Genomic DNA, 12,031 nt, shown 5'->3' with positions numbered 1-12,031 from the left:
AAGAGTCAGTGTCAAAGTGACGTGATGCAAGAAAGACTTGGCCAGATATTGCTGCCCTTGAAGATGGAAGAGGGCCACAGGCCAGGGGACATGGTAACCTATGGAAGCTTTGGAAAAGGCAAGGAAATGGACTCTCCACAAAGGTCCACAGACCTGCAGACAACTTGACTTCAGCACAGTGAGGTCCACTTCAGACTTCTAAACTGAATTAGAAGATAATAAATTTGTGTTAAGAGTCTAAGTTGGCGCTAACTTGTTAAAGCAGCAAGAGAAAATGAATATGGGGTAGGAGGTGGAGGGAGATCATCTTACAGGTCCAAGTACTGGAGGAAGTAGAGGGGTCAAGACCAAGAATCCCAGAATGCAGCTTTGGAAAAGGAGGACGCCTTTATTCACATCTGTTTAGAGTGCCTCCTATATGCCCAGCATCTGTACCCGGTATAGACATGCTTGGTGCTATGACGATGCAGACAGGTGAGACGTCATCTCTAATCTCAAGAGCTAGGACCCAGCCAGAGGGAGACAGCATCGGAGTCTAAAGACTGTACCCTTTTTATTCCCATCATGCTGCCTCTGACCAAGTAGTCAGGTCTGTTCGAATATTTGATGATATTCACACATTTTCAATCTGCTGGCTAAACGGTCTTCCTACTACAAGACATTCACACTGTCCTTCAGTGCTGCCTCTCCCTGCAATGTGCTCCAATCTCTAAATTCCCTCAGTATATAACAGAAACCCTAGCTCAAGCAACTAGCTGTGTGAGCCCAGGCCAGGAGCAACCCACTAGTAAAACGGGTGTAACAAGCGTTGCCCCACAGGGCTCTATACGAGGACGGAGTGGGACAGCAGGTAGGGTCTTCCCAGCCCCCACCTGCAAGCGAGCTGGAGCTCAAGGCTCTGAGTTCTCTGTGCCTCCTTCTAACACCGGGCCCCCAGGATCAAAGCCAATGTTCCTGATGGGGCTTGTTCTGTAGAGAAAAGAACCAGTTGTTCTCTCCTTGTTTTGGGAACTCACTTTTTCAAAGCAGCCTAAACTAAGGACTTTTACAGCCGACACATCACTGTGGCTCAGTCTGCAGTTAAATGAAAATTCTTAAGGTTTTGGTGCTTCAGTAGCCAGTCAACCAAGGCGCTTTTACCAGGGCCCTTAAGACAGTGGCACATAAACTGAATACCAAGAGGCCCACATGACACCATGGGGAATGGTTAAAGTGGGGGTGGGGGGTGGGGGGACGCACAAGGGTGCTCTTAGAAACCTAGCTGTTTCCAAATACAGATACAATGCTATTAGACCTCTCTAGGGACAGGTTAAGGGGTTCAGCTTCTGCCCCAAGCCTTGACTGTTGGTCCCCCATTCTACCCTACCAATCAATCCTGATGTGGGCTTCTTACTAAAACTAAATTTCTAGTCATTCCTCCCACACATACAGAAGGCTCATGGGTGAAGGCCTGAGGACCACACTGGGGCCTCAAGAAGCAAGGCTGCATGTGGCACAGGCCTGGCTCCTAAGGCTTACCTTCCTTCCCTGCCTACGACAACTGCACTGAGACCAAGATGGACGGGTCACACAAACAAGAGCCAAGTATTACTGCAGGGACTCCAAGGAGAAAGGGGCGTAGATGGGAAGCAATGAAAGGTTTCTAAGAGCAGTGGCTTTTGCGAAGGGCTGGGCTCCAATAAGCGAGGTAGATATCTGACTATTCCTGGGGGGGGGGGGCTCCTTGTCTCCTCCCACCTCGACACCATCTGCAGCCTGGTGACAGCTGCACAACAAAGTGAATGCAGTTAAGGCCACTGAACTGTACACTAAAATTGGTTAAAATGACAGATTTTATGTCATGTATCATTACCACAATTAAAAAAACAAATGAACCCATTGTAGCCACCCCCCTCCTGTCTCCAGCTGTGCTGCAGACCGCACTGCCTCCCTCCTGCTCAGACCTCCAGGATCCAGTCCCTTCCCTGGCTCCAACCTCCCGCACTGCTCTGGCTCCTCCCCTTCACCAGAGGCAAGCTTGGCCACAGCTCCCATGGTCTTCAGTCTTTCCCTTCCCCTGGCTCTAGACACACTCCTAGGTCTCACTCCTAGTTCCCCCAAACCCCTAGCTGCTCTCCTCATTCTCCTTCTCCTTCCTGGGCCCTCTACCTCCACCCACACTGTGAAAATTATTCCTCACGCTCCACACATGAGCTCTTCCATGCCCATCGACACCCCCTAGTGACGCCCAAACCTAAGGACCCGTCCCGCGCGAGCTTCAGGTCTGTGTATACACATCTCCACAGCCTACCTCACAAGCAGGTCACACTCAACATGCCCAGGCTAAACTTACCTCCTGAGCCACACTCATACACCCCTTCACTTTTCTCACAACCTCTATCTTCCTCTGATGCACCCCTATCCGTCCCACAACTCAAGCCGGAAACCCGAGTCAACCCCGGCACTGCCCCGGAGCCCACGGCCTCCTGCAGTCCTAGGCACCTGCCTTCTAAGCAGCTCTCAAGCCCCCTCCTGCTCCCCATCCCTATCTCCACTATCGGTCTGGGCCTCACAACCCTCTTTCAGACTAAGGAACAGGTTCCAAATTGGTTTCCCTGTTCAAATCTTTTCTTCCCTCCTTTCCGGAAGTAGACGTATTTGATCATAAAAATAACATTAATCGTGAAAAACACTCAAACACTTTATAAATGTAGGAAGCGAAAATCATCCCTAATTCCACCTTCAAGAGAACCTCTGCTGTTTCTAATTTTGCCTCCTTCTTCCCATCCAAAAACCTTTGTACTTGCTTTCAAAATCATCTTCCGAAACATCAGTGCAGAGCTTAAAAAACCCTTCACTGGACAATCTAATGAACAACTGACATGGTTTCTTAAGTCAATGGTGGAGTAAAAAAAGAGGGGGACGCTGCCTCGGGTTAAGGCAGACTTAAGAGACATAAGAAACAAATGTCAAGTGTGAGACTAGATTAAACCCTGACTCAAACAAACCTACCGTAAAGCCAATTTTATTTAGACAACTGGGGAAATGTGATTATGGACCGAGTTATTCGATGCTAAAGAATTTTTGTAATGCTGTTACGTATAATAATGGCACAGTGATTAAGAAAATACCCATATTTTTAAAAGATACACACTGAAGTAGGGGGAGAAATGACACAGTATCTGGGATTTGCTTTAAAATACTTGAGCAAATTAAAAAAGGATAGATGAAGCAAATGTGTGGCAAGATAATGACAACTGTTAGAGCGAGGTGATGAGAATTGGTGTGTTCATTGTATTATTCCGCATGCATCTTTGTGCACTTAAAAAATGTATTATGCAGAAACAATGCATCACGGAAATCCTCAACTTCTAAAAACACATGGCGGGGAACCTCCCAGAGCTCCTCATACCACCACTCTACAGTCAAATTGCTTCACAAGGCATGAGGCAGACCCTCGAGATCTGTGTCCTGACTCACCCTCCACCAATACCTCCCAGAGCCCTCTCCAATCCCATATGCCTGAGGCAAATAAACCACTGTAGACCCCCCACATGCTTTGACCTTGCCATGAGCTACCACCACCATGTAGACAGAACTCTCTCCTCTCCCAGACTCCCTCTCCAATTTCACTCTACCCACCTGGCATACTCCTCCTGCCAACCTCAGGCCGAGCTAAAATGCTTCCTTCTCTGCAGTCTCCCTGAACGCCTCACCCCAACCCCAGGCTGCGCTGCTAACTCTTCCACTTGTGCCACAACATGGGTCACTAAGAACTAGAATTATTTGCTCACGTCTGTCTACTCGTCTAGGCTGTGAGCTCCTTGAAGGCACAGTTCTAGCCCAGAGCAGGCATGCCATGAACGATTACAGAGTCAAGTGAACAGGCAGGCCGCCAAGACATTTTTAGATAATTTGAAGTGGGGGGAGGGGCAAGAGATGGCTGGAGTGCAGTGAAGAAGGGTTATCACCATCACATGACAGCTAGGAAGCCCATACAGAAATAAAAGGGAGCCAGGAAGGCACTCAATGGCTTTTGAGCGGGGGGTGGAATGAGAGAAGCGTGTTAGCTGGAGAGCAGCCTCCTTCCACGTGGAGGGATTCCTGGCTTTTCTCCCCAGCCTTTGGACATTAGTGAGCTTCACTTAGCTGGGATCTGCCTTTGGCAGAGGAGCAGTTCTGGTCTGCGTCCACAACACATGGCAGATGAGTGGAAAAGGCTCTGCCGCGGTGAAAGGAGCCTATGTCCTCCAGGACTGCCTGCGACTAGGTAGATAACCTGTCTCATTGAGGGTAAGTGAGCGGCAAGGCCATCCGGCCACAGGTTAAAAGCCACTTTCTTCAATCATTTTAACTGGTAATAAAGGGCCACTCTGAGCTCCATGTGCCTGACTCTGTATCCATTACTTAACTGTTTCCTGATTTGGGAGGAAAAAAGATAGGTGTTACTTACTGGCTTCCCCCCCACCCCAAAAAACCCCACAAAAAATTTGATTCTGTGGTTACAGTAATTAAGCAGACATAGTCTGAACAATGCATATCAAGTATGTAATACATATTAAGTCCTTGCTATTGTTAGCTGCTTTTGTGGTTGTGATTGCAACTGCAGGCAATAAAGTCAGGAAGACACTGCAAGAGAAAGCCAGCGTGACCTGTCGCGTGACAGCAGGATGAACGAGGGCACGAGAGCTTTGTGAAGGAAGAATGGCTCGGATGCGGCAAAAGGGAGTATAAGGGATTCTGGTTTCCAAGCTGGAAAGAAGCCCTCTCCTGTGGGAGTTGCCTTGAGAAGACGGAGAGCAGCAATCAGAGGCCATGAGGAGACCTGGTGGTCATCATCAGCTCATGAGCCTGCACCCACGGGGAGATGGAGGAACAGTCACGTGGAACAAAGAAGTCTACAGACACTGAGCCCTGACATTCTCTCTGTCCAAAGGAGGCGGAAAGAATATTATATGGATATTATGAAATTATTTGGATATTAAAGACAAGGGGACAAACCAACCACAAAAAGGTAGGAGTGGGAAGACTAGAGAAATTTTATTACGGACTATTAGTACTTCAGCCCAAGAAAAGATAAAGCCAACGTGCCACATGTTAATACAGAGAGATGAGTATATATATGGGGTTTGACGGTATCCTAGTTGTATATAGTACTTTAGAAATGTTTCACACTAACTTCTGAAGATAAAAATTTCAAGGGTAAGGCAAGGGGCTGGGGAATACAGGAGAGCTTCTTCACTGACTCCTACTATCCACCAGTGACCCCGCACACCCCCACTCAAGGCGGCAACTTGACCCAAGTAAGCTGTAAGGCTGGGAGTAAGAACAGGTCACTTGGGTAGGTGTGAGGCCAGATGCATCCATCACAGGTCTGCTATATCCCACTCAGACACACCAAGATCCTTTTTACAAGAAACAAATAAAATACATAGCTTTTGGTGACAGTGTTCTAGGAGGAAGCCTGAACAAACATGTTCACATTTACGGCTTTGGGAATTCATCCTGGTCTCCAAAATAATTCTGTCAACAATGTTATTCTGGGAGACAAAGAATGTATGGGGGTGGGGAGGGGGAGGGGGAATTCTCATGGGAGTCTACAGGGCAGTCAAGATTTGTAAGGAAAAAAAACTTGAGTTTTAGGGTAAGAAAGGCCAGCTCATTCCCAACACTCACACATCTCGGCTGCAACCACTGCCACTCTAACCTTTGTGCCTCTAAGACGAGAAGGGTCAGAGGGGCCAGAGGATGCACCCAACTTGGCCACCGCTGCCCAAGGCTGCAGTGCAATTCTTTGGAACAGTCACACAGAGAAAAGAGAAAGGAACTCCCAGGAAAGAACAAGCTGGAAGTGAGCCAATGCCCCCTGGTTTTCTGCATGACACAGCAATGGCAGACTGGAGGTCCCTCCTGAGGGTCTCTCCTGCCATCTTGGACACCTGCAGCCCCCCTTTCTCCACAGGATCCCTTCCAGGCAGCTCACCCCCAACCACAACCCAGAGCCCGTACCTCCGCCAGCTCCCGCTCACTAATACTTCTGGTGGCGCTCCCTTTCTTCCTCGTGCATGGCTCTCCCCCGCTGACCCTGCCGTCGCCTTTGGCATAGCTGTGCACAGTGAGAACTCCTGTTTGCCCCTGGGCTTGGCAGGACAGAGGCTCACTGGTTTCTGAGTCGGAAGAGATAGAATCCTGTGACGAACTGGAACCCAGGCTAGATGATGACTTCTTTTTGGAACCTGAGAAGACAAGGCGTCCCCCTATAGAGGCAGGATTCACAGAGAGATCCAAGGCAGCCGCTTCTTGTTCCTCCTCCTCCTCCTCCTCCTCTTCTTCTAGTTTGACGTTTTTAAGCTCTTCAAATTTGACTTCAGTGGAGTCAGAATAATCTGAAACACACACACACATTGGACAGAGCCAATATCCCCCCTGCAAGTCTGAACCTCATAAAAGGCAGTGGCAAAGCACAAAGAACATGGGCGGTGAGGGCCTGGTTTGGAATTTTGGCTCCGTCACCTAGGGTCACTGCGTGATGTGGGCCTAACTGCTTAGCCTCTCAGGGCCTCCAGTTTCGTCCCCTATAATGTGAAGGTACCACCAGGGTTCTGTGTATAAGATGGAGCATAGCCCAGCACACAGCAGACACTCAGTAAGTGGCAGCTGTCATTTCCTCAGAAGTCTCCTGCAGGAAATGAAGGCCTGAGCTCAGGAAGGATCTATCACTCCCGGCTAGAAAACCTGAACAGAAGGCAGCTCAGCCCGAGTCCAAGTCCATCGTGCTGCCTGGCTCGCAGCAGACACATCAAGGTATTGTCAACACAGAGATTCTCCAAGCCTGAGTGGAGACTGATACAAGCCTCTCCCCCAAAACTCCACCCTCAACAGCCATCTGAGTGACTGAGGGCTCTGGAACACCGTGACCACACCACTCCCTTCCCACAGTACAAAGGACTTCTCAAGCTTCCAAGTGAGCAAACCTACGACGGCAGGCAGTCCCTGCATCACCTCATTCTTCTTTCTCTGTCATCTCCTGGTAACACACCTGACTTCTACCTTTCCACTCCTATATTCACATTATAGGAAATCACCACCATTTCCCCAAATAGCTCGTGTCCTTTCCCATCTCCATGCCTTCGCCTGCTACTTACTCCTCTCAGGGATGTGCTTTCTACGTCCCCCACTCACTGTCTGCGTGGAAAATTACTACTGAGAATTGGTTCATCGTCACTTCACCAAAACCTTCAGTGTTTCCGTGACCTCTCACTAGGCAAAGGGAGGGGGGCCATTCCCCTGCGTTCCTCGTCCCCCGTATGTCCCTAATCAAAGTGCTTCTCCCACCGCTTCTCATACTCCAATGACGCTATCTGCTCACAGACCTGTCTCTCTCCTTTTTCATATGTGACCCTGTGACTCAACATGGCATCTGACACAGACCAGAACAGTTAGGGTTATGGGGGAAAAATACAACCAACTGACCTGGGAAGGTAAGACCATCCTCGACTTGCCGCACAGAGCTATGGGTGGGCCTCACGGGAGCAAGGGCAGCCTGGCACTCCGTCATATCATACTGTCCGGAATTCAGCTCCTCCTTGGGGAAGAGCTCGCTCTGACTCACCTCCTGCGGTATTTCAAGACAAACTCGATGCCTCTTTGTCCCTATACGGTGCTTGGCTAGGCTGTAAGGAGGAGGGCAAACTTTTTTTAAGAGCCCACATATACATCCCCTTACACAAACACATTCACATACAACCCCAAAACGACTGGTCAGAGCCTGTCAGCCTGCTTCACACTGGGGTGCCACCTCTTATCTGTGGGACCTGAGACAAGGGACTTTACCTCTGAGCCTGTTCCATCAAACGGGAAACAGGGATATCACCACCCACCTCACAGACTTGATGCGAGGCTGAAGGAAAGGTGTACAGAGTACCTGGAAGAGCACCTGGCATAGAGCAGGTGCCCCATAAATGTCTTTTCTTCCCTGCATGGAGCAGGACGAGTGCTCCTCACAGGAGATTCTCTGGCTCAGACACCAAAGACACCAGCCAACTTCAAGACACCACTCCCTCGCTCTTGTCAGTCTCATTCCCACAATCACCCTCTCGTTTTTAAAAAAGCTCTCATATGATGAGCAAAAGTGACTTTTCTGGCTCAGAGGGAGCTGTGCCCTGGCATGTGTGTGACTCAGCAGAGTACAGGCCCACAACACATGCTATCATTCCTGGGTAAGAGCCACAAGGAGGGCCTGAACCCCTCACTCTCAGGATTCTGGAGCGTTTACCAAGAAGAAAATTCCCTCAGCTGCGGCTCAAACACCCCACTTAGAAACAGACTCTCAGCAGGTTATGGGGGGCTGCCCAGACATCCCTCCCTCCAACAGCTGGGCCCGAGGGTTGCTGGGTACCTTCTCTTCAGGTCGCCCTCTTCTCCATCCTCAGCCCCTTCCATGTCCTCCTCTGGGCACTCCTCGTTCGTGGCTCTTGGGGGCAGTTCATTCTCCTTAAGAAACTCGGCGGCTTCTGGCGTGGGCAGAGTATGGTCGATAACTGTGCTGTCCTTCCCAGCTTTCCAAAGTTTGTACCTTTCTGGCTGGAACTTCCTCACAAACACATCCATGGAGATCTTCACCATGTCCTTTCTACAGGAACACTGTCACAAGGAACCGGAAGAGCTCCAGCTGAGCACATTTTAACTGTTTCCACCTGAACCCGTATCCCCTCTCCTCCCTTCAGGTGGAAAAATGCACTAGACAGTTTAAAGCCAAACTGTTTGGGTTCACAGGCTGAAGGCATACTGTCTTTGCAGAGACTTCAAACATGGCGGAAAGCAGGGAAGAAAGGGCGGAAAGGGCATGGTTCTGGGTGCACCTCCCACTCCCCGGGGCACTAACAAGGACACGTGGGGAACCGTTAGAGAAGCAGCTCTGGCCTTAGACCCGGGTGGTCGTTACCCACCTTCGCTTTGATACCTTTCCAAGCCAGGACCAAACAAGGGAATCTACTCCTGGTCAAAGGTCCAGCCCTGCTGTTTCCCGCAAGTAAAATTAAACCCCTAAGAATTTCTCAACAGAGAAATCCCAGAGTGGCTAACAGCAAGAAATATAATGTGTGGGGGTGTGGTTTCAATGCCCAACGGACTTAAGCCTGGAAACCTCACTTTACACATCCCAAATCTGAACAAGTTTTTAACAGAACACAAGGTGTTGGGCACTTTTGCACATTCCCAGCCACGTTGTTTCTGAATTTCAGAAGTTCAAGGAAAAGTTCTAATCACCAGCCAGTGTACCTAACAGGAACCAGACGCTTTCAGTCGTGGTGCGATAGTGAAGCAGCCAAGCAGACTCACCAGTACCGCCTGTTTCCCATACTCAATCCACCGCCGGGTAGCAAAGTTGGTCGACTCCGCACAGTTGAAGCCGTGGTTAAAGCCGGCATGGTAACCGTACGGGAAAGTGATCATAAATTCTCCAGCTTCCTGAGTCACCTGAACAAGAGCAGACGTGAAGCAGCTGCCCCGACGGCAGGACTGGAACTCGGAGCTCCAGCTCTGCTTCAACTTAACCCAACGACCAAGGATAAGTCATATGACCACCGGGGTCCTGGTGCCTTGTGTAAAATGCAAAGCCCTAACATCTCAGATGCCATGACTATAGGAACCATTCCTCCAAATGAACACTGGTCACAGGGATTTCACTCTCCTCTGGGAAGGTATAGTAGCCCCACCTCTAATACCCTGAGATCAAAGTGCTGTTATACAGGTTAGCTTTGGCCCACACCTGGCACCGAGTGATGAACTAGAATAAAGATCCTCTGTGAAACACAGACAAGAAAGGGTGGTTTCCGTGTGAGCCTAAGAACTCTTGTATGTAAATTAGCTCACCTTGTCAAAAGGAATGCCGTATTTCTTCAGCATTAAAGGGGAAATCAAAGTCATCTTATGGCGAAGAAAAGCCTCACAGCTTTGAGCACTTCCTGGGAAAAAGCCTGTTTAATTGAAAATGGGCACAGGTTAACACACTGCTCCACACTAGCTCTGTAACCCTACTATCAATTGTCACTTTACTTCTGGGCGTCTAGTCTGGACAATAAGGAGGATGAATCACTAGTGTGATCTCCATGGATCCTTCTAGTTTCAGGCCAATTCTAAGATTCTCCAATGAGCCTCTGAGCTCCCTTCCTTGAAGGCCATTACATGGGTAATCAAATTCTGCTTGGGGAATTGGGATGACTCAAGCGGCCTCTGTTCTTATAAAGAGTTTTGAAGCTATTTAGGACCTTTTTCCATTCACCAGTATCACAAGTCTTTTGTTAATAACACATCTACTACAGAATAGACTACACAAGCTCTCTCGAAATGGGCTGTCCAGAGGTATAAATCTATCAAGATCCACTTAAAGAATCAAATCATAAAATAATTCAATTTTGACTTTAACATTTGGGTTTCTGGGAGAAGAATCAGGCCCAATATGACTGGTATATTATCACTGGTCAACTACACCCACGCTTGATAAAAATGAGGCAAAAACAGTCTGAGAAGGATTTACTAAGTCCCTTTCCAGGACAAAGTGGAAAAAGGCTCTGATTTCAGTTGCTCCGCTAAGATCAACAATCTGGCAGTCTGGCTCACACCCCCCCCTCCCCCCCGCAACATGCAGGCCTGATAAGGGCCAGGTGAGAATCTGACCACAGAGAATGGACACTTCAGAGCAGCGAGCACAGCTCCTAAGAGGGTCTGACTCAGCTATGGAGGAGACAGTACCTTTGGCGAGGCGCTCCAACCGCTTTCCGTGCTCAGGGGGGACGGAGTACCTGCAACCACATAGAAGTATTGGATGATGAACAGAGGACAGTACTGGAGCTAGCGGGCTCATTCCCACTCTCAACATAGCTCCAAGTATCCGAGTTTTCAATTTCCCAACTCCAAAACCTAGACAGGACTCTGGAGAAATGAAATACTAGACTGTTTGGGCAGAAGAGTGGGGAGGCCACACAGAACGTGTGAGTGAATTTCTTTACATTCATTCATTAACAAAACATGTATTGAATATTTACCATGAGCCAGGATTTAAGGTATCACTCAGTGTTGCTCTCCTTTACAATGTTGTTAATGAAATGAAATGAAATGAAATGAAATGAAATGAAATAAAAATGGAAGGATGGCACTAAAGTGCTCCTGGCAGAGCCTGAAAGGCCTAACTGGGACAGGATAAAAGATGAATGAAAAACAAGGTAAAAATGGATTAGCTACTTAGACGCCTAGCCCCGTACCTGCTGCTGAACCTATTTTCCCTTCATCTCCGTAAGTTACTAATTACATAACTGGCTACCCAATAATGACTCCTCCACCTAGCAGGTTAGCTACACACCACAGAAAATGCTCTTCAAAAAGAGAAAGACCAAAAAACCATATGCTAAACTTTATATTCTGAAATTCACAGTTAAGTCTATTTTAACCTTTATAATCGAGTCTAAAGACAACCAAAAACTTCCCATCCCAAACAAAACAGACGAGGAGCTGAGGAAAATGTCTGTCACCTAAAGGACTTAAGGATCCATTAGACACCCTGCACAGAAGTTGGAGTTCTACTTCAGATGACCTAAACAGTGTATGTAATAACCAGAAAACCTGCTCTTGACATGAGAACGGAAATACAATTTCAGGGAACTTTGCAGTAAACATGGTGAAGACACAAAAGCTACATTTACAGATTCTAGCACTCTAGTCATCTAAGGAAGAAAATGGGACAGTAGTTAGTGGGTAATCACAGGCTGAAAAAAATCTCCCCTCTCCCCCCACCCAGATTAGAAACTGGAAAGTATCTGAAAGGGAAACCCCTGGGAAAAGGATGTGGCTGAAGATGCTGGAAAAGGAAATGAAGACGGATAGTTTTCATGACTCCCCATAACACAACCCATGCTGTTCCCTCTTGTACACAACACCCAAACCACTATGAACTTCCTCTAGTTCTCTGAAGACATCATGCTCTCTGTCAGCTTAGGATCTCTGCATGTATTGTTCCAACCACCTAGACGCACTTCCTTCACTCTCCCCTCTCCTG

General features: G+C 48.3%; 1 protein-coding gene across 5 annotated transcripts in view; it reads right to left on the bottom strand.

The window, feature by feature from the left end:
* Positions 1–12,031, bottom strand: part of KDM4A (lysine demethylase 4A) — a 40,281-nt gene that overhangs the window by 18,962 nt on the left and 9,288 nt on the right. For 3 of the 5 annotated variants that reach the window (XM_019751089.2, XM_019751090.2, XM_019751091.2), the window contains exons 6-11: positions 10,732–10,781; positions 9,853–9,956; positions 9,319–9,456; positions 8,378–8,622; positions 7,453–7,652; positions 5,989–6,365 (exon numbers count right to left, since the gene is read on the bottom strand). In XM_019751089.2, the coding sequence (XP_019606648.2) occupies positions 5,989–6,365; positions 7,453–7,652; positions 8,378–8,622; positions 9,319–9,456; positions 9,853–9,956; positions 10,732–10,781 (1,114 nt within the window). The remainder of the gene's footprint in view (positions 1–5,988; positions 6,366–7,452; positions 7,653–8,377; positions 8,623–9,318; positions 9,457–9,852; positions 9,957–10,731; positions 10,782–12,031) is intronic. The other 2 variants (XM_019751092.2, XM_074334583.1) reach the window with 1 other exon arrangement.

Source organism: Rhinolophus sinicus, linkage group LG06 (assembly GCF_036562045.2).
Source record: "Rhinolophus sinicus isolate RSC01 linkage group LG06, ASM3656204v1, whole genome shotgun sequence".
Classification (NCBI taxonomy): Eukaryota; Metazoa; Chordata; class Mammalia; order Chiroptera; family Rhinolophidae; genus Rhinolophus; species Rhinolophus sinicus.
The sequence above is the reverse complement of the archived record's forward strand: the minus strand, read 5'-3'. Positions and strand labels throughout refer to the sequence as shown.